This window comes from Vespula vulgaris, chromosome 23 (assembly GCF_905475345.1).
Source record: "Vespula vulgaris chromosome 23, iyVesVulg1.1, whole genome shotgun sequence".
NCBI lineage: Eukaryota > Metazoa > Arthropoda > Insecta > Hymenoptera > Vespidae > Vespula > Vespula vulgaris.
The window spans coordinates 1,271,102-1,295,000 of record NC_066608.1 but is presented as its reverse complement, the minus strand read 5'-3'; the positions used below and the strand labels follow the sequence as shown (position 1 = coordinate 1,295,000).

The following is a 23,899-nucleotide window of genomic DNA, read 5'->3' as shown; positions in this document are numbered from 1 at the left end:
GACAACAACGACAAAGAAATGGGCGACGATTCGACGATGTCGACCAACATTTCCGGCAATTTGAAAGTCGACGAGTTTTCTCACTCTTTCGTTTCCTCTTTTCTACTTTTTCTATCTTTCTCTCGCCGACGAGTACCTTTCCTTTCCAATCGCGTTCGACTTCTTTTCTTTTTCGCTTTCTCTCGCACTTTCGCACTCTCCTTCTTTCTCTCTCTGTCTCTCTGTCTTTCTTTCTCTCTCGTTCTCTTCTTCCGATTACTCGAGAAAGAAGCTTTGAAAAAGAAATAGAAGAACGAGAAGGAAGAGGGAGTGGAGGAGGTGAAGGAGGAGCAGGAGGAGGAGGAGGAGGAGGAGGAGGAGGAGGAGGAGGAGGAGGAGGAGGAGGAGGAGGAGTAGCTTCGAGTGATAAAACTTTGGCAACGCGAATAAGAAAGTTTCTTTTCGACCGATATAAAAGTCTCACGCCACAACAACCCATAGATGGATACGGAAACGATGCGTTTTTTCAAACGTGCGAAAGCGACCGCAATCGTTTAAATTGATCTATTGACTTTACACGAACATTACACGAAATAAAAGAATTTTTCCGTTAGAAAAAAAAGGAAGAATTAAATCGTTAGAATTTTTTGTATCTACCGATTTCATGTATTTTAATTCTCTTTCTTTTTTCTTTTTTTTATTGTAGAAATTACAACGATTAAAATAATGTATCGAGTTGAAGCTATTTTTCTTTTTTATTTTTTATCGTAAAATTGAATGAAAAATTATAATAAATAAATATAGTAATTATAAGTAAGAAATTATTATTAGTTATAATAATATTTCTTATTGTTTCTTTGCTATGATAAATAGCGTTTTTCTCCTTTTACCAAGAATCAAGTCAATAGTCACAATGTTTACAATCGCTTCGAAATAAATAAAGTATGTATATATACAAATGAATGAGTAAGCATGAAATAACACGTTTATTTTGTTTTTGTAGGTCATTGTCGATCGTCTCTAGGTCTTACAATATCCTTGAACCAATGTCGAACTCAGTACGAGCGTAGACATCACACAGGTTAGTCTTCCTTCCTCGATTACCTCATACATTTAATATTAGATTTGCAAATCCTATTCCGATTTAATGGATTTTAGATTTCGTATATTATATCATAGTAATTTATATTTTGACTTTGATTGATTCGATAATATGAATTAATATTATAACGATAAATTTATTACACGCTGATAAATAGACACCGCAGACAAAGATTTTCGTATAAATAAGTATTCCATCAATATCTTTAAATCGATATTTTTAAAAGTGTATAGTATTTAGAAAAATGTCGTAATTATTCTTTTTCTTATTTCTTTCTTTTTCGATCTGCAATTACATCTCAATCACTACGAACATATATCAATACGTATATATTCGAGTAGAACTTCAACCGATCATTAATTTCTTTCGCACGAACTAATCGAATTTCACGATTATTTCAAATTGGATCTCACCGAAAAAACAAAAAGAGGGTAAGAGAAAAAGAGAGGGAGAAAGAGAAGAAGAAGAAGAAGAAGAAGAAAACGATATGACGTCACGACACTCGCAATTTACCGTGAATTCTATTTTTCTTCTCGTACTAGAAAATGGCAGAGTTCGTTCCAAATGAGATACGACCGATACGAATATACGTATATATAAACGTATATACATACGTACAACATATCCACGTGATTATCCAATACAGATAAAAATTGTAGTAGATCGCAATTTTTGTTGCATCGAACCGGAACGTTAGACGATCATTAAAGCGAACAAATCGAAATGACTGGGGAGGAACGAACACGTTCGTTGGAAACGTGTTGTTGACCAAATAACAAAATCGGAAAGTCGTTCAGGTCTACCATGTGTAAAATCTTTTTTTTATATTTATCAGAAAATTATTAGAAGAAATACGGTCGAATTAACACGTTTCATTTCGTTCTCTCTACGTAATTTATATCGAAAGAATGATATACGACGTATCGCTAATAATTGAACCGAATTGTGAAACTAAGTGGAAAATTTGTGAAAATTTAAATCACGTATATAACGATATTAATCCTTTAGCTGTCATAAACGACTATAGTCGCTCGCCACATAAACCTTCTTCGCATACCATGAAATCTCTCTTAGATACAAAATCTTTCTCGCATACCACGACCGACTAAGGTCGTTCACCTACAAAATCTTTCTTACATACCACGAGCGACTAAAGTCATTCGCTCAAGTAAATCTTTCTCGACGTACCACGACCGACTAAAGTAGGTTCGCTATAAAAATCGATAGACAGAAAAAAAAGGAAAGAAAGAAAAATAAATACAGTAGACAAACCGATAGGATTCGGGCAAGATAGAGAAACTTCCTAATTGATTGAATTATAAATAAGTAATTAAAATTATTATTAACGAAACGAAATTTTTAAATCGAAACGATATCGTTCGAATTCTTATCTATGTGATATTAAAATAGAAATAATAATGATGGAGATATAGATAGGATAAGAGAAAGGCAATTTACAGAGGATAATTAATTGTTAACAATGAGTAGAGGAGAAGTGTCGAAAGGTAAACTGAATTGACAGCGGAGAGAGAGAGAGAGAGAGAGAGAGAGAGAGAGAGAGAGAGAGAGAGAGAGAGAGACTAATTGACGCGCGACATAATAGAAGCAAATCGTTAATCCGTTGTTCGACTACGCAACGATACAGCTCAGGTCGGCATTGGTCCATCTACCAATTCAGTTCCTCCGTTTCCATTGTCTATGCGGGAACATCAACTAATGTTTACCCTTGCTTAACCATACTATACTAGCTAGACTGCAATTACTTCATTTGACGTAGTATCTCTACATATAGAGAGAGGAAGGGAAAAGAGGGAGAGGAAGAGAGAGAGAGAGAGAGAGTAGCATACGATTTGGTTGGTAGTCCCTCGAGGACTCCGAGCCCTAACGGCGTTCACTCTGTCTGGCAATATCGTTTATATGCGCTGTAAGAGACAAACTCGTGCATATATCCATATCCATATGTATGCATGTATGTATGCAGGTAGAATTGTATGCATGTAGGTGAGAGAACAAGAAGTAAAAGAGAGAGAGAGAGAGAGAGTGAGAGGGAGAAGGTATGTAAAGGGTCATAGGGAAATAGGATTAACCTGGACAATAGATATTCTTCTAATTAACATCGTAATAACTGCAAGCATAGAAGAAGCAGGTAAAGGGAGTAAAAGGGTCCACTCGATCTCTAACGTCCTTTACTCGTTTGAAGGACCAACATAGAATTCCTTCCATTGTATTTATGGATGAGAGGAAGGGAGAGAGCAGCTTCTACTTGCAATACCAACTACGAAGCAGCTTCAATACTCATCGCCATATCGAAAAGGTACGAATAAAAGGTAAATATTGGAGAGAAAGAGAAAGAGAGAGAGAGAGCGAGAAGGAGAGTCAAAGTCAATGTGCCACTTCATGGTGCTTCTTGCGTGCCTGTTGTCTACGATGGACCTTGAGGGAAAATATGAAGTAGAGAAAGAGAGAGAGAGAAAATAAATAAAAAGGAAATGAAAAAGGGTGAAAAGACGTGTTCGCGATACACGTACCTACTTACATACATACATACATACATACATACGTATATCGACTTTCGTATAAAAAAGAAAAATTCTTTTCTCTGTTTTTATACGACGATAATTCTTTTTCCTGCGACTAAATAATCGTACGACCTATATACAAACAAAATTGTTACTTTTATTCATTTTATAACATTGGAAAATATTTCCCTCTTTTTCATATACAATTTCGAAGGGAAAAGGAAATGTATAATTTCGATAGTTTTTATTTGGAGTCAAAATTGATTGAATTTTTTACGACTACTTATTCGTTAAATTAGCTTGTTCGAGGGAGATAGAATAAGAAAGAAAGAGAGAGGGACAGAGAAAGGGAAGAAAGAAGATAAAAAAAGAAAAGCGGATATATTTCCCTTAAGACAGCCCTCGGTTAGTTCCCTAAGGAATTCACTATATTTCTTTTCTGTGACATACGAGCCAATGCTCGTACATACATATACATGTATATATCAACTCCCGTCAGTTGCTTATTTCAGAAGAAAAGGGCGATCGTAAAGGAAGGCATCGTGCTTCGGATACTAAAAGTTTTCCCTTCTGCTTTTTTTCTTTTTTTTTTATTTCTTATTTTTTTCTTTTTCTTTTCTCGTAGCTTCACGTCGTTTCGTGCTTGATAAGACCGATCAAATCTTGAAATACCTTTCAAACTTTCTTCAAACTTCGTTGATACTGCAGCACGTACTTGACCTTCCAAAGAAAAAAAAAAAAAAAATGAAAATAAATAAATAACTAAAACCGATTCGAACGTAATTAAATTAAATTCTTAGAAGGACATGATCTTTTTCTATCAAGCGAGAAAAAAATTGTTTCTATTTATTTATTTATTTGTTTATATATTACATTACATATACATATATATAATACAATATTAAAATAGTACAACATATAATATACACATATCAAATATCTAACCTTTTCTTTCGTATTAAGTTAACGACGTACATACTCAAGCATTGAAACTGAATCGAACTAAAATAGAAAGGTCTAAAAATCTTAGTTGAGATCTAAACAGAGCAGGAGGAGGACAAAGAAAAAGAGAAAGAAAAAAGATTGAGATAGAGATATAGATAGACGTAGATAGACAAAAAGAGAGAAAAAAAAGGAGAGAGCGAAAGAGAGAGACATAGAAAAGAAAAAAAGAGAAAACGGAAATAGAAAAGAGAGAAACGAGAGAGATAGAGAGATACAGAAAATGAGAGAGAGAGAGAGACAGAGATGGAGGGAGAGAGATGTCAAGGGATCGTAGGGCGTGAACAAGCATCCTCTTTCATTATGACGTCCCCAATAAATCCACCCCCGGGGGCGACGGCTTGCTGTCCTGTTCCGTTGACGTCGTCGTCGTCGTCGACGTCGTCGTCGTCGGCGTCGTCCGTCGGCTGACATCGACAGCTCATTACATCGTCAAGGCGACCGTTCGTTCGCGATGCCGTGATATACATAATTCAAGTATTCCCGCGTGTGGCTTCCCTATCACAGGAAGACGTTTTCTACTGGGGCTTCTCTCTCTCCTTCTCTGTCTCTCCTTCTCTGTCTCTCCTCTCTCTCACTCTCATATTCTGTCTCTCTATCCTCTTTTTCCCACGATGACAACAACGATGACTTAACCGCATATTTTTGACGTCACTATTACATAAAGAAAAGAAAGTAAAAAATACTGTTAAAAAAAGGAAAAACTAATAGAAAAATAAACGAGCTATTAGTAGATCTTCTCTTATTTCTTTTTTTTGTTTCTTTCTTTTCTTTCTTTTTTGCATTATCAAAGACACTATTACAATCGTCCGTCGAAAGCTAGAGAAAGAAACTTGCTGATTGGATGAATCATAGAATTCTAGAAGAGTGATCTAAGGATAACGAATAGTTTAAGCATAAGCAATATTATAATATTCATTTGATATTATTTTTCTTTTTTATGTGTGGAAGAAAAAAAATTAGATCGTATATAGGTTTTAATCCATCATTTGATATCTCATTGCAATTATTTTATATAAATAATGTTTGCTTAATATGGAATTATTAATTAACAATTTTAATAACATTTTTATTCAATTATAGTCATACGGTCTAAGTAAATCGATATTTAAAGAAAAAGCAAAAAGAATAATCTCTAATGCTCTTCTCCTCTTATCGATCGATATTAAATTAAATGTTAGTTTGTTAGGAAAGAGGGTTTAGTATCAGCCCTTATATCGTAGCTACGTGTCATCTTGAATATCTGCTACTACTATCCCTTCTTATACTCCGTTCCCTTTTTCCTTCGAACGAAGAAAAATCTCTCCATATGTTACCGAGCCGAGTACGGTGACGGAACGATACCCGCTCTACGTAAGATATTATAGTGCCCCCGTAACAATGGCGCTCACAGTATCAGAGGCGGCAAGAACGTATTACCGTTAATATATCGACGCGCACGAAGATCGATAATTTCACAAGACTCGACATTAAATCACGTCCTCTCATTCTCTCTCTCTCTCTCTCTCTCTCTCTCTCTCTCTCTCTCTCTCTCTTTCTCTCTCTCTTTTATTCTTGCTCGCTGATGTTCCTTTTATTTTATTTTATTTTATTTTATTTCAATTTTTCTTTTTTTCTTTTTTTCTTTTTTTCTTTTTTTTCTGGGAAGGAGTTTCTTTCCTTTTTTTCATTTTTTTTACAATGACCGAATTTCCATTCCCATTTTTAACGAAAAATTATCGTGTATATGTAGAATCTACTCGTAAAACTCATATTCACTCACACTCGAAATAATTCTCATTTTAGTTTAACGCCTTACTCTGTATTCATTTAAACTGGAATTTTTTATTACGCGTATCTATGAAATTGTCTGAGGAGAATATATCTAAATTCTTCTTTTTTCCCCCTTTTTTTTTCTTTTTTTTTCTCTTTTCTTTTGTTATCCGATAATGAAAGAAAATTTCACGTTAGAACGACTTTTCTCCTGTAAGGGTTTTTAATAATGTTATAAAATTCTATTCGATGTTGATATCAGACAGTTCCTTTCAAATTGTTACTGTTATCATTATTATTAATTAATACCAGAAACTGTACCCATGATTTTCACTGATTATTATAAATCTAGAGTTACAAAAACCTATTCGACGTATTAATCAGTTTCATGTTAAATAATAATTATTAACTAATCACGGAGAAGATATAATGGAATACTAATGCGAATTATTTTAACAAATCATTATAAATCATTCCAAAAAAAAAAGAGAAAGAAGATTTATTAAGACAAATTTATTAAAACAGAAGAGAGGGTCGAAAGTTTAAGAAGACCAACCATTTTATGATACGTACCTTTGACGTTTTACAAAAACTTTCACGAGTATTTTCATAATCAACGTAGTGAAGCAAAAAGATTATCATCTCTTCATAATACTCGAGATTATCACGGTTCTTTCTTGGAGATGAGGATTAGTGAATCCGATTTTTAGAAGGAAAAAAAAAATAAAAAAATTTCCGAATAAAAAATAAATTTATGATTATTAAAAGACGAAAGAAAAAAAATTCGAGGGACTCGTATGTGCAAGAGGACTATATAATTAATGAGAAATGAAATTATCCTTATTTTTTCTTCTCTCTTCCTCTCTCTTTCTCACACACATACATGTACGCACATATAAATATATACATTGAATATGATCATCTTCGTATAAATATAAAATATGAAACGACGAAAGGAAGGAGATATAATTCAAACGATTCGATGCTCCCTTGAACCGAGATTAATTCGTTGCAATTTACGCCTCGGTCATCCAACGTATCCACCCAAACATATACATACAGCTACACACACATAGAATCCAACCCTTCTCTCCCGTCTCCATCCACCCAGCATCCTTCCGTAACCATTCACCAATCTACCGTTCCTACACACACAGACACACGTATATACGCGCGCGTAAACACACTCACACACATTTACCTAGCCGCAAATCAATGTTAATCCTTTCCCACCGACATGAATATTCGTACTCGAAACGATTTGCAAGCACGATTGTAAATCGGCAACTCGAACTGTTGAAGTTGTATTGCCAACCATATATATATATATATACACATATATCTGTAAAAAAAATTGTGAGAAATTATTAATATTGTCTGTCAATTGCAATCCTCTTTGACCTTATGTGCGTTTGTATCGATGTAGATGTGTATCATATAAATATTACATCGATTGGGATAAATAGATAGGTAAGAGGTACTTACCTATATTTCTGATAAACGCTAACATAAATTTCGCGACTATATAGTTAGATGATAAATACTCGAGACAGTTTCGAATGTATAAACGTAAAAGAGTAGAGAAATATTTATCGAGAAATAGGGAGAGAGAGAGAGAGAGAAGAAAGGGGACAGTTCGATCGAACGAAAATTTAGATTTTTCGACGGAGAGAACAAATTAGATACGTTCTCTCTCTCTCTCTTTCTCTCTCTTGGGAACGCAACAGTGAGCAATTCATCGGCTTAATTGAAATTCGAATCTACAGGACAAATAATCCGTGATATCGTTTTACAACGATGCTGTACCACTCTAACAAGATCTGTCAAAATTTTTTATGATTTTCCTTTTTTTTTTTGAGTACACTTTATCATTTTTTTCGATAGGAAAAAAAGAAATCCACGATACCTACCTTATTACGGTTTATATATATATTCTTTTTATAATGCGAGAGACTTAATTAGAATCTGATCGAAATCTTTTTGGGGAAGAAAATGAATACGTTCATCATTGATCAGCGCGTATCGTCGCGATCTTTAATCACTATATAAAAAAAAAAGAAATAAAGAAGAAACGAACCTATTATCGTATTCCGTGGTTTGAATAGACCTTTCATAATCCAAAGGAGATACGAGAAAAAAGATTAAGAAGATGACAATGGGGAAATTGTGGGTCCCTCCTATGAACTTTATCCACGTTAATACATCGTCCAAGAATATTACGTTTAATCCGAGAAAAAAAAAGAGGAAAACTAAAAAGAAAAAAAAAAGAAAAGAGAAAGATAGGCGAATGCGAAAAAAACAGACGATATGTCTTTGAATAGTAATGAGAAAAAGAGAAAGAGACAACAAAGGACTATTTTCAAAAGCTTAAATTATTTGGCAAAGTCAGTGATCAGGTGTATAAGTACGAGAAATAAAGAAAGATAGACGGATAGAGAGAAAATGGCAGAAAAGAACAAAAACAATAACGACGACAACAACAAAATCTATTTCATTGAAAAAAAGTGAATTAAAAATAGATATTCTCGCGAGCGATAAAATTATTTTCCTTCTTTCTTCTCTTTTTTCTTTTATTAATTATTTATTTATTTACTTCATTCTTTTTTCTTTTTTTTTATCTCTCTCTTCCTCCCTCTCTCCGTTATAAATTCCTTTATCAACTTCTCGTCGTCGTAGAAGTTTTTTCCGAGGGGTGGGATGTGTGTGTGTAAACGTGGGAATGTGGTGGGGGTGAGAAGAATGAAATAAAAAAAAAAGAATAAAAAAGAAAGAAAGAAAGAGAAGGAAAGCATCGCTTATCGATCCGAAATAACAGAAAAAGAGAGAAATCGAGAAAGAGAGAAGAGGATGAGGTAAAAGTGGGTTCACCTTTAATAATTCGCGAGCGAACATCGAAGGAACGGGTAGGTGGGTGGTTGGGGGTGTTCGGATGTACTAGAGGGGATGTACTAGATGAATGCAAATCGCACAACGCGTGGTGTGACGTCGCATGAATATTCGCGACTCGCCGCAGGCACGATTTACGATCCGTCACGGATAAGATCCGTATCTTTGCGGATGTGTACGAAACATATATACCCGCCATGTCTACTCCGTTGGAAAATTTGGAGAATTTGTGTATATTGGCAAAGTTTTTCTCTCCCTTTCTCTCTCTCTCTTCCTCTCTCTCTCTCTTTCTTTCTCTCTCCCCCTTGTTTTCCGACGACATGAATAATTTAATTCGAGAGATTTGCCGAAAAGATTTTTTATTTTTTTGTTGTTTCTTTTCCTTTTTTTTTTTTAGCGAATAAAATAAATCAGAGAAAAAAAATTGAACGAATTCAATACTAATTTTATGACTTAATGATATAATTCAAATACCAAAAAAAAAAAAAGAAAGAAATAAAAATAAAAACTACGGTGAAATTATGTATATGCACAAATATAATTTTATTCGTACCAATTAAATGAGAATGAATTATATAAAAAGAAGTTTTCTGATTTTTCTATTGTAAAATCGTAATTAATATAACAAGCAATTTACAAAGAGCATTGAAAAGTATTTTTATTGTACTCGTCGAAACGAAATGTAAGATATCTTGAAAAGAAATAAACTTTAAGAGTAATATAAAATAAGAATAATTATAATGACTTGATAGATAATCCAAGGGTATAAAAATCATTGGAAAGCTTTCCTGTCGAACGTAAGCAAATCCTTCGACCTAATATTTCGACTATGCATTTCCCTCGGCTTATCGTTTGTCCTCTTTCCTCTCTGTTCCTCTTTTATCTACGACGATCCATCTTCCTTCGGTGAACACGTATAGCGAAAGCGTAGTCGCATTAGATCGAGTTCAACAAATCGTTTAAGAAAAATCAAAGTTTAATCGAAGTCGAAAGCTATTAACACGATAAACTGTATTTTCGAATTAATGAGGACAAAATATTCGTCTGTCTTTCTTTTTCTCTCTGGAAAAATTTCTTAACTATTTTATTTGTATCGATCATACGTCTCTATATATGTTTAAGTAATCATAGATCTTCGACGTTGAAATTTTCCCTCAAATTATTTTTTGCTCGATTGAAAATTTAATTAAATCAATAATATAACGTTTAACGAAGAAAATGTATATTTCTAAAATTGTCATAATTTTTAATTAACATTAAGAAACTAATCGGACGAGAATAAATCGATTTTAAATAGTAAAATAATTGAGAAAGAGGAGACTATTGTACGAACTTTGTAAACGGTATACTTTTGCTGTAGAGAGAGAGTGGGAGAGACGGAGAAAGAGGAAAGAGAAAGAGAGGGTAAGAGAGACAGAGAGAGAGAGAGAGAAATAACAACAATACGAACACCGGGGGACATAACGAGACGATGATTATACGCTCCGTACGTTCTGCGACAAATCGTCGCTAATGCGAGACAATTTGCATTAGCAATTACTCGATAGGACGAGCAGTATGTAACTACATCCGTTTAGTTATGCGGACTCCGCAGAATTAGGATAATAAAGAAGAATGTTATATACATACGTATACACGGCATAATACTTGGTAATACGATCTGCCTGGAATTCTATTGTTCACGAGGAGAATTTCATAACGAACCGATTGAAATCTCTCCCTTTCACCATAAAATTAACCCTTCGAATATCCTTCGAGAAAGATTATAAATCTCGCGAGGAACATAACTCATTAGAGAAACGAAAAACAAAACAAATAAATAATAAGAATTATAATACCAGTAATATAGAAAAAAATTTTTCTTCGTTATCAGATATCGTTTTTTCGACGGAAAATCCTCAAATTGCAATAAAGGAAGAAATTAATGGAATAATCGAATAAAATTCTAGTTAATAGGTTAAAGAGATCGAAGTATACATACACACAAATAATCGAACGATGAAACCTTAGCGTTACGATATATCGATCTCATGAATGATTCAACGTACCCAAACGAACGTTATTCTCGTGACCGTGTGGTGTGCAAACAAGAATTTCAAACATCATTCCGAAGGGTAAATGTTTTATAGAATAAATTATGAAGATTTTCATCTGATTGACCGTACAAATCGAATAATGACGTTTTACGAAGGACGTGGTTGATTTTCTAGAATCGATTCATCATATCGATGATATATATATACTAACTTGATTTATTTCTCCATGTACCCCTCTCCCCTCCATTCTTCGTCATCTTCAATTTAATATGCATCTAGAAAACGTATGTTATAAATGAAAATGTTTATTTTTATGTTACAGGATTAAGTTTCACACATAAATATCGTGATTGATTATGGAAAGTTGAAGAAGATGTTGACGAAAGCGTGTTTACCCGTACTAATCGTAACGATTTCTTTCAATCTGATCTATTCGACGAGTAAGTAGATGTTATTATTATATTATTAAATTATTCAAATAATTAACTTTATATTATTGTATAAGAGATTAGAAAAAAAAATAGCATTCATCATTTTTATTAGGAAAACTTTTACGAAAACGTCGACTATGTAATGATATCGTTTTATCCGATATATATTTATATACATAAATATATATATATATACACATTCAGTAAATAATTTTAAAAATACGATTAAATGTTTGCGCTTTTTTCTTTTTTTGTCTTTTTTTTTTTTATCGAGATCGTTATAAAAACTTTTGTCCCACTTTGCATTACAATAAAAATAAAAATAAAAAAGTATTGCTATTTCCTTCTAAAATACAAATATTTTATCATCGTTGATTATGAAAAAAGGAAAAAAAAAATTACGAACATATCGTCGAACGTGACCTGTATTACCCATGACAGTTTCATTTTATTTCGACGTGACATATACGACGTATAAATACTTACAGAGAAGGTGTCCGAAAGTTTGTAAGATGATTTTCAAAATCGATTGCTCTCGATTCGAGACTTTTCAAGATGATTCATTTTCTTTTTTATTTCCTTTTCTTTTTTTATCTTGTTTCCTGAGACCGTAGTAAAAACTTTTGGATTGCCCTGTATTATAACAAGAACAAGAACAAAAAAGAGGGAAAAAAGAAAAAAGAATTCTATTACTATATCGAATAAAATAAGAAGAAGAATCGATTTTCTTCGAAGGTTAGTTCCTTCAACAAAGAAAAGAAAAGAAAAGAAAAAAAAAAGATTAATCACATGAGAAAGAGAGAGAGCGAGAGAGAGAGAGACATAAAGAGAGAGAGAGACATAAAGAGAGAGAGAGAGAGAGAAGGATGTAGAACGTTGCTCTTGGAAGTAGAACCGAAGCAAGCATCCCCTAGGCGAACTAGGGGTAGGAGTGCTCGACTATCTCCTTCCAGAGGAAACATCGACCACGGCGTAGAACTTTCTCAATTAGTGGCCTAGAGCCTGATCGACCAAGAGCTCATTCGTATTCACGATGAAGCCGCGATTGTAGCCAGAACAGGACGATAACTCTCTGTTTCCTCCTTTACTTTACTTTCTAGCATTTTCTACCCTTTACTACCCTTTTCTAGCCTTTCTCTCTGATATAGCCACTTTCGAAATGTTTCTCCTCTCTCTCTTTCTCTCTCTTTCTGTCTTTCTCGATTCATTCGACCTTTCCTCTCTCTTTCTCTCTCTCTCTCTCTTTCTCTGTGTGTCTATCCTCTTCTATCTTTTTTCTTTTCTTCTCTTTTGGTCTATCAGAGATTCCCCATCACTCCGTAGAGCGACCAAAGATAGACGACGAGCGAAGCAATGGCCTCGCGAAAATGATTAGGGTCGCTGCTTTTAATTACTCGTTCGTTCGGTTCCATCCTTCTCTCTCTCTCTCTCTCTCTCTCTCTCTCTCTCTCTCTCTCTCTCTCTCTCCCTCTCTACCTCTCTACCTGTCTTTTTCTCTTTGTAGTAAAGGATCGAACGACTAGTCGTATCTCTCGACTCTATGGACTCTTCTCGATCCGCTCTAACGAACGTCCTTTAAAGCAAACGCTCTCCCATGGTATCCAATCTGACCTAAGAATAATATCGAGAAATCGAATTCGACCATGAATATTGAGTATCAACTTCAAAAATGAACGTTCGTAATAACGAGAATTAATATTTCTTTTTTTCTTTCTTCTTTCTTTTTTTAATTTCTCGATCATTTTTACAAGCACATAGAAAGAAAAAGAGAGAGAAAGGAGATCGTTATGTAAAAACGAAAAAAACAAAAAGAACACAATAAAAAACCGTAAGAAGAACAAAAGGAAAGATAAAAAAGAGATACAAAATTCTCATAAAAACGTTAGTAACGCGGAATAAAAAGTTGTAAAGGATTTGTCGTCTTGAAGATATTTTTCCCCCTCGATAAGTCTTCGCGTTTAATGGATTTTTTTTTCTTTTCTTTTCGTACCTCAATTTAAATCGTTGTCACCTTTAGATATTTTTCTCTCTTTCTACTATTTTATTCATCGGAGAAATGCATCGTGGACGGAAATAGGAAGAGGAGGAGAAGGATGAGAGGGTGCGCGCGTGAGCTCACGCGATTGAAATACCGGTTGTTTCTACTTGAATAAATTTCATTGAAGGTAAGAAGAATTGAGAGATCTTTGAACGTAAAAGAGGAAACGGACGACTTCCTCCTTTGCCACCCAATCCTTTCTACCTGAGTTTCTCTCTTTCTCCCTTTACTACAGCTCGAATCGTTTTCTTTTTCGCTAGAGATCTTCTTTCTCTGCGATCTTGCTTCTTCTTCTTCTTCTCCTCTTTTTTTATTTTTGCAATGTCTACTCGAGAGAAGAAAAGACGTGTTAGGTCGTGGACCAAAAGAGAAACCATATCGGCCGGAGATAGGAGATAAAAGATAGGAATTAGAGAGATAGAGAAAGAGAGAGATTGCATCGAAAATCAAAACCAATATCGACATCCTTTCTATTGTTCTTATTACGGTTAAACCAAGGAAATGATTTGATTTCGATTAATCCTATGGGATAAATCCTAGTCTTTTAAACTTTAACAAAGTACATGGTGTACTAACGCGTTCGTATATGATACATCGTGTTAGATTTCATCGTAACGATCTCTAACAAGATTTTTCTTTTTTAACTTCTCTCTCTCTCTCTTTCTCTCTTGTTCTCTTTTGTGACGTCAGGTATAAAAGAAATTCACTCGAAACTTTTTCCTCGGTCCAAGCATTACAGTAAAATAGTTTTCTATCGTTTTCTCACTCTTACTACTCTTACAATCTCTGTACCAAAAATGTTCTCTATTCTCATTAAGAACCACCATCATTGCACCATTCTATATATATAGTTGTATTACGTATCTAACCGTAAAGGTAAATATTCCTCCTTTCCGGTTAAAATTACTACTACTAACTGTTACTATCCTCCGTGTAGACAATAAGCTTACCCTTGTACACAACACTATTAACATTATCTTATCTTCATCCAGTCGTTCTTAAACTACTTGCTGACCAATTACTTCGCAAAACATTGTTATCACCAATCGTATGTAACAATAAGAACATCCTATTATTAATTCTTTTCTTCTTTTCTTATTTTCTTGAAATTCTCTTGGAATAATTAATATCGAATAATTAAATATTAATGAAATAAAAGTATAGAAAAAACTTACTAATCGTTGATCATAATCTCGTTTACGATCACAATGAATTATTCATTACAATCTATGAAATCATTCGTCATAATCGTTGGAATTAATCGTTAATCAAGGATCGATTACAAATAATCAAGTTTCTCTTGCGAGTACAAAATGTCGTACGGATAAAGAAAAGAAAAGAAAAGAAAAAAAAAAGAAAAAGAAAAAACAGGAAAAAAGATTTTCATTAGGGTAGTGAAAGTTTGACAAGGGTCGAAGTAAATCATAAATTGTTGAATTCAACGATCCAAAATGTCTGTCAAGTGAAGAGAGTGCGAGCTCTCTCGTAGCTATACTCCGCAGGTTCTTATTAGGAAGGAAAACACATAAGAGAGAGAGAGAGAGAGAAAAAGACGGATTGAGAAAGAGAGAGACAGACTGCGACAGAGACAAAGACAGAAACGGAGAGAGAGAGAGAGAGAAAGAGAGAGTATATGCGCAGCAGCAGTTTCTACTCCTCTCTAAGAGGCCACGACGACGCAACGACGAGAGCTCGTTTGCATCGTTATTGACTACTTCGAAGAACCATTGCGAGCGAATCTCCTATATACTCCTCTTCCCTCTTACCTCAGTACCTCGGTACCTCATTGTCAGACGTGTGCACTCGTGTATATCCTAGGAGGATCTAGGCTACCATACTACTACTACTATAGTATACCATAGTTCTCTTCCTAGCAGCATATTGTCCATATTACGATTTAGTTGCCAATTACGAAATGGACCCAAATCGTTTTTCGACGGCAAACAAATCACTCGAAATTACTCTTTTTTCTCTTAAAGACTCCATTGTTTCTCTCTCTTTTTCTTTTCTTTCTTTTTTTCTTTTTTTTTTCTTTTTCCTTTCAAATCGTAGAACTACGTGCCTAGGAACTTTTGACCCATCTACAAACTTTCAGCCCACCCTGTTACATAGCTTCGTTTCTCTATCTACAAAAACTAAGAACTAACTAGAAACCATTGCTCGTTGTTCTCTCTTTGTCGGTTTGATCCTTTTTTCACTCTTTCCTCTCGTTCTCTTTTTTTAATTTCCTTTTATTGATTTATTCTCTTTTTCTTGTTAGTTCATTCTTCTCACCTTCGCTCATATCGTCTAATCGAGAGAAGAAATTTTCTGTGCAATAAGAAAAGAAGAATAACGCGATAATAATCGAACCACATTTTAATTAATCTCTTCTATCTGCGACGTGTAATTGTCTATCTATTTTTTAACGTAATTAGATAATACTTTATCAAAGAAGCTTTCAACATTTTTTTCCTACATCCAGCAATACCACCATTATCGTATATCGACATTGAGCATTGGACCGCGCGATAACTTATACGAGGAAAGAGTTCGATACGGATTATATCTCTCTGTCTCTCTTTCTCTCTGTCTCTCTCTTTCTCTCTCTGTCTGTCTGTCTCTCTCACCTTCCATCGTGAAATGCACGCATCCGTGCAATTTCATAAATCCTTTCGTTCGTTCTTTCCGACGAGCTTCCATCGCGCTGATTACTATCGTCACACGTATACACTTGAATCGATGGACGACGTATATTCGTAGAGAAAAAATATTGGAAAGCGGAAAAACGAATGTAATGAAAGAATATCGTAGTAGATATCTAACGTTTAACAATAAAACAAATATGTACATATATATATATACGCCCATATTTTTTTTCTCTTGTTTTCTTCTCTATTTATTCGTAATTATTATTATTATTGTTATAATAATAATAATAATAATAATATTATTATTATTATTATTATTATTATTATTATTATTATTTTGTCTGTTGTATTTATCAATACGATATTACTTTACATTTGTTCCAATAATTTTTTCTTACATTTTTATTTGCGTTACCCACCTCCCCCTCCTTTTTTTTTATCTTTCAGTATAACATTTCGTATTATCTTTATTTTTTGTTATGTGGATATATTTAAGAAAAAAGAAAGATAAAATAAAAAAAAGAGAATGTATATATACATATATATGGGTGTAACGAATAGATTATAAATTTAACAGGAAGAAAATGTTATTAGTGCGACGGTAATAATGTAGGAAGTTTCTGCCACATAGTGAAGCCACAAATGTACTGCGAATTGACATTAAAGCATTCGGAATGTGAGAGCAAAGCACGATTAGGTAGTGACAGGTAAACGATAATTTCGGACAACGGTTCGACGGATCACCAAACGAACCAACAGGTCCGAACCGATCCGATATCGTTCGGGCTTTCAAACGAGCCGCCAAACGAACCACTCCGTCGATTCGATGAATTTGGTATGTGAGAACGGGAATGCTACGATATACGATTATTGCTTATATATACATATGTATATGTGTATGTATGCATTTATGTATATATATATGTATGCATGTATATGTATATATATTCACATTACTATCTACATAGGCGATATACATATATCTTAACATATATATCATTGATTTAATACAAACACAGTGAGTCAAAGCTTTCTCGTCTGTACAGACATATATATATATATATATATATATATATATATATATATATATATATTTATAAGGTTACCTCGCGAAAGCTTTATCCCTTTAGTCAAAGCCCTTTCACCCATCGATCGTGTTCGTTTTAACATGAATACCTTTGAGCTTAGTCTAGAGGAAATTTTTTTTTTTTACTTTGTAAATATGTCTCCATGATTTCTTGATGATTTCAATCATCTTATTCATATCATTGATCATTTCGTTCGACGAGATAATCGAGGTAAAGATATATATACAAAAGGCAAAATCAAGTTCGACGATTGTAATCCATACGTGAAATTATTTCGACTCGTTATATCGGTTTAATCCTTTGCGAAATAATTTCGACTAGTTATTATCGGTTTAGTCCTTGGGAAATAATTTCAACTCATTATCGGGATTTAATCCTTGGCGAAATAATTTCATCCCGTTATTATCTTTGCGAAATAATTTTCGTAATCGTTAACACAGGTTTTACTACGTAGGAACAGAAGGAAATATTAATAGACGTAACAATTTTTTAATTTTCTATCGATAAAAGAAATAGTGAAAGGATAAAGCATAAAAATAATTTTTGAAAGTAAATCTTCGAGCAGTAGAAAAAAAAAGAATTTGTATACTCGTTATTAAATACGAGCTTAGATAGATTAAAAAGATAATAATAATTTCCAAAGAAATTTTTCTTTTATCGTTTCTTTTATGATATTGAAAGTAATCGTTATTACGTTTGAAATATTTTAACACAAAATTAATTTTGAACGTTACCAAAGAAATATTCGTAAGTATGTTGTGTTGGTTTACGAGCGGTTAAAACAGACGCTCAAGAGACACTCGTTTTCCTTAATCGGGCACAGTATACCCCCATAGAATGAGTTAAGAGATAATTAAGGTGATTCGCGACACTCGTTTCCACGGTAATGGTACCGTCCAAACGCGAGCAAAGTTTCCGCGATGGAAGCATCTGGAGACTTGTTCGCTTCCAATTTCATTCTAATCGACTTCGAGATCGAGATAGACCGTACGAAGCTACGAATAAGAGAAGCTAGAGCACGTTTCCTCTGAAGAATTTCATTGTATAAATACAGAGATAGTAAGATAAAAGATTTAAAGGAATAAAACAAGAGATTATATATTTTCTTTTATTTCGATTTCTTTAAATATTAAGAAAAATATATATACATACTTATTTCATTAATAAATTTAATTCGACAATAGAATACAAAATTTTGATATTTAAACATACCAGCATAAGAGATCTTTGAATAACCCCCTAAAAAAAGAAAATATTTATATATATTTCTTAAAATAAATTTATTAATTAAAATTTTTTTAAATGTAGGGAGAAGGATCTTCTTAAATTAAAAAAAAAAAAAAAGAGAGAGAGAAATGTACATATCTCTTGAACTAAATATATTAATTAAAATCTCTGTAAATATATAAATGAACATTTTTTGTCTCGTTCTCCGTTGTATTATATTATATATATCAATAAATTTTTGAAGGGAATAAAATGAAAAAAAAAGAGAGAGAGAGAGAGAGAGAAAAAAATGATGTATATACGTAAAAGATTTGAAGACGTGGTTTATAAAAGATTTAATTAAGAGTAAATTCACGAAAGATTCTATCTTAGGGTCTCGAAAAGGTCTCGAAAGGGTCTTAGCCAAATAGCGCGTACAGTCTGTTGGTAGTCCGAGTTAATTCTCTTCTCTCTCTCCTCTCGTTCTACCAACGGCATCGAGAGATAACGTTTCTCTGACTAGAGGGATTCGAATTAACCAATGTAAGAGAGAGAATGACAGATAGACAGATAGAGAGAAAGAGAGAGAGAGAATATGGCCTCAACAAGTTAGGCATAGCTACGATGCAAAGAGAGATAGAGACAGAGACAGAAGGAGAGAGAGAGAGAGAGAAAGAGAAAGATATAGAGTGGTGATGTTAAGAGAACTAGAATTTTAAGGTACTCGCTTTAATAGCTAATGCAATTTAAGGAGTCTCTTCAAGCAAAGCAGATCCGTAGCGTTACCATCAGACATGGTGGTTTACAGAAACGAGTTACCAAAAGGTACCGCAACGAAAAGGACCAAATCTGAAATTCTGGCAAAGCATCCTTGCCAGACCTAGCTGACGTCTCTACTTCTTTGCATGATTAAACGAATAAATTTAAGTAATTACCGATGTTTTAATTATTACGAACGTCGTCCATCAAATAAATCTTCGTTCTATTCGGAAAATCTTATTATAATTTTTTTTCTATTTTTTTTCTTTCTTTTTTTTTTACTTTCAATCGAATCAATGTTACAATTTTACAATTTGTTTATTATTGACAGATGTGTGTCAATTTCTGAATGATTCGTACTTGTTTCTTCTTTCTTTCTTTCCTTTCTTCGCATTATTCTTTTTCCTCGAATCATCCAAATCTCAGCGATCTTCTATCAAAGGAAGGACGATTTAGTGATTCCATTTTCGATATCCACGATAAAAAGGTCTTTCAAAGAGAACAGTAATAACATAAAAGGATTCTTTCGTATCATTCGTTTGCATAAAATATCAAAAGGGAAAGCTAACCATCTATACTTTCTTCCGGCCAATAGACACACATACAGAAAGTGAGAGAAAGAGAGACGAAAAGGTATAGATAAAAAGAAAGTCTTTTCCTAGTTAGATTTTTCCTGACGGTGACAATGTAACTGATTCAATGAATTCATTGAAATAAAATACATATTTGACGAAGGTTACATCAATCATTCATACATACATACATATATACATACATACATAGATACTTAGAATTATTATGATATTTGTAATGAATTAATTGAAATAAAACATATACTTAATGAGGAATATTTTCATCGTGCATACATATATGATTACATAGAGTTAATACAGTATTTTCAATGAATTAATTGAAATAAAATGCATGCATACTTGATAAAGTATACATCCACGTACTTGATTCGTATACGAATACATACATGTATACATACATATATTATATATATATAATATATATATAATTATTATATTATATTCACATGTATAACTGCTTTGCGTCTAGGGCGTCGTTATATCTCTTTAGCCTAGTATAAACTCTCAATTACACCGAGAAACTCCCTGAAGTTTCGAAGAAACTCGAGACATAATTAATGGGCTCACGTTGATGATCGACGACTTTGGAATAGCAAATCCCAAAAGGCAAAACACCTTTACAGTAGATCCATTAAATCGTCTAACGTTTCTGCATATATCGTTCGACCTAAATCTTTCGAATAACATCTCAAATCTCGAACGAAGTTCGCCGATAGATATTGGGACGAATTTTTCGCAAAAAAAAAACGATACAAAAAGGGAACAAAAAAAAAGAGAAAATCACAAAAGTCGATACACAAATCCGTGGCACGGATTTTAAGCCGTATATACATATGTATGCTGTAAACAAGGTAATGATTCGAAAGTGGTTGAGAAGCCTCGTAGAACATCGAATACTGCAAGACAAAGCAAATAAATCCAAACTCGAAAAGTTTTCGACCCAAACAACAAGCCGACGAACTTTGCCAATATACCGCAGGACTAAAGTTTTAGCAGCGAGCTACTACGTCTCTCTTCCTCTCTTTCTCTCTCTCTCTCTCTCTCTCTCTCTCTCTCTCTCTCTCTCTCTCTCTCTCTCTCTCTCTCCCTCTCTAACAAACCATTTCATTCCACGTTTTGTCCTCCGACGACGTTCGAGAGAAACAGCTTCAAACGAGTTTACATGTATTTTTTCTATTTTTTTTAGGTTTTTTTTTTTTTTTTTTTTATTTCAACGATGTCAGAAAGTCTCGCAAGTTGCTTGTGAATTTACATAAAGTAGCCAATTTTGTTAAATAGCAATTACCATAAACTAAACAAATAATGTCCGTCGAATTGAGAAAAGATTTTCATTGAGGCGAACGAAATTTTCAGAAAAATCTGTTTTCATACTTTAATTGTAAGATACGTAGATGACGACTAATCATATTTCGTGATTATTCGTTCGCTCGTTCGAATAATTTTGTAAAACAGATAATCCGGTTTATAAAGTTGCCTTTAAAAATACCTTGAAATAATCGTACTCATTTTAATCTGGATTTAATTATTAATCCGCTGTGCACTTATCCTTTATTTTGAACGAGAACATACTCGTTCGATGCTAAATCTAATACGTTTATATTATATTTGAATATGAAGACGTTCATAAAATAGATAATCATAGCAAAGTGAATAAATTGTTTTAGGATAGGAGAATTTTGAGATCGTTTGTACTCTCACGGATTTAAAAAATGTTTTTGAAACTTTATTTAATTCTGTGTCGAGAGATCGTACAAATACACACATACACTTAACAATACGATTTAAGATTAATCTCAATTGATTAATCTTAATATCGATTAATGCACAACGATTTGATCGATGAGAGATTTATTAAAAAAAAAAAAAAAAAAAAAAATAAATAAGTGGTAGCCACAAAATTTATTAATTAAAAAATTTACGCTTGCTATGACAATTTTTAAATATCGGATTACATGTGCATTCTTTTTTATTTTCTTATTTTATTTTATTTTATTTATTTATTATTTTTTTTTTTTTTTTTAGATGCAATAAATACAACGAGCTCTCTGCAGAGCGAAAAAAGTGACGAGGATGATACGAGAGATGTTATCAGACGTGGAGAATTCGTAACGGACATCCTTGCACAAAACGGTGGTAGTGCTGTACTTCCCTGCAAATTCACCGATCCCGGAATAGTAAGTAAATAATATTATATCAATATTATAACCACATGTTTAAACAGATATATATTCAGTACAATTTTGTGACCCATCTCTGTATACGTATTTTAATACGTTATTCAAACTAAATAAGGTCGAGAGCGAAAATACTCTTTTTCTTTTCTATTTTTTCTTTCTTTAATAAAATATTGCTAAATTTTAATCATTTAATCTCATTTATATCAATTTCAAGTCAAATAAATAATTTTATATCAAATAAAATCTATTTATCGTAGGTAAATCACTATGTGAAATTTTATCGGAGTATATTTTTTATTAGAAATCCATTTCTTATAAGTCGTTCAAATTAAATGTTTCTTTATCATCATCATCATCATCATCATCATCATCATCATCATCATCATCGTCGTTATTATTATTATTATTATTATTATTATTATTATTATTATTATTATTATTATTATTATATTTTATTCAAAACCCCTGTGGGTCGGGGATAGAATATACCCACAGTATCCCCTGCTTGTCGTAAAAGGCGACTAATAGGGGTTGAGTGTTGGTCTGACAAGTCAACCTTGTAAAAAGCCACTTGTATGTTACGGAAACTTGAGGAAGAAAAGCAGAACTGATTAACTGGTCCAAACTCCTCGAGAGGCCTGCGAAACCTATCCCGTGGGCTGTTAATGCCCCTCCAAAAAAATTGATGGATTATTATTCAATATTAAATGCCAAGTAATATTGTTTAACGTAATTATAAATAACATTTAATAACGTTGAATTTTTAATCGAATGAAATTTCACAATACGTGATTGTTTTAATAATAATATCAATCATCATCAATCTCAAAAATAATATCAACAAATTTTAATTAATTCGTATTGAGATAAAATTGTACAAAAAGTAATACGATGAAATTGATTCGATTTTACGTATATTATACATACGTACAAACATGCATACAGAGAAAAAACTCAACTCGCACGATCTTAAAATATCATCAGAACTGAAGTAACTTATAATTTATACATGTATGCACGTATATATCTGTACAGGGATAAAAAGGAACAATAAATTTTCTTTTTCTATTAAATAATAAATCTGACTTAAGGCTCAAACGTATATCTACGTATACACGCATTAAAAATAACACAACGAAGTAACACGAGTCTATGCACACGAACGTACACATGTAAAGAGAGAGAAATAGAAAGACAGAAAGAGAGAGAAACAGAGATAGAGAGATAGAAAGAGAGAGAGAGAGAGACAGAGTAAAAGCTTAGCATTCCCTCTCCTTTGGTCGTAAATAAATAATCGAACTGGCGTACTGACGTATTCAAGCCAGAGGCTAGCAGTCGTGAGAAAGAGTGAGAGTCGAGAAATCGCGAGAGTTGGAGTTGGAAGGCACCTTCCGCGGATATATCACGTGCAACGAGCCTTGGCAAGATGAAAGGGAACTTGCTCGAGTAAGTGAGAGAGAGAGAGAGAGAGAGAGAGAGAGAGAGAGAGAGAGAGAAGCAAAAAGGAATTTCGTAGAGCAGTACAGCTAAGGTTATCCACCCTCGCCCAGACGTAATTTCTCTGCATTAATGTTGCAAGTGTCAAGCTGGTTCTCTCATCGAAAAACTATGCCACAAGACTCAAGAGTAAACTCGAGTTCGGTTAAACTACACCTCCTGTTCTTCAGCTCCTATCCTTATCTAGAGACACAGAGAGAAAGA

At 33.3% G+C, this 23,899-nt stretch overlaps 1 protein-coding gene across 7 annotated transcripts in view; it reads left to right on the top strand.

The window, feature by feature from the left end:
• LOC127071721 (uncharacterized) overlaps nt 1-23,899 on the top strand; it is a 61,509-nt gene that overhangs the window by 21,091 nt on the left and 16,519 nt on the right. For 5 of the 7 annotated variants that reach the window (XM_051011298.1, XM_051011294.1, XM_051011297.1 and 2 more), the window contains 3 exons: nt 983-1,060; nt 11,599-11,716; nt 22,044-22,195. In XM_051011298.1, the coding sequence (XP_050867255.1) occupies nt 11,650-11,716; nt 22,044-22,195 (219 nt within the window). In that variant the 5' untranslated portion in view covers nt 983-1,060; nt 11,599-11,649. Of the gene's footprint in view, nt 1-982; nt 1,061-3,289; nt 3,396-11,598; nt 11,717-22,043; nt 22,196-23,899 lie in introns of those variants that run through there. The other 2 variants (XM_051011299.1, XM_051011296.1) reach the window with 2 other exon arrangements.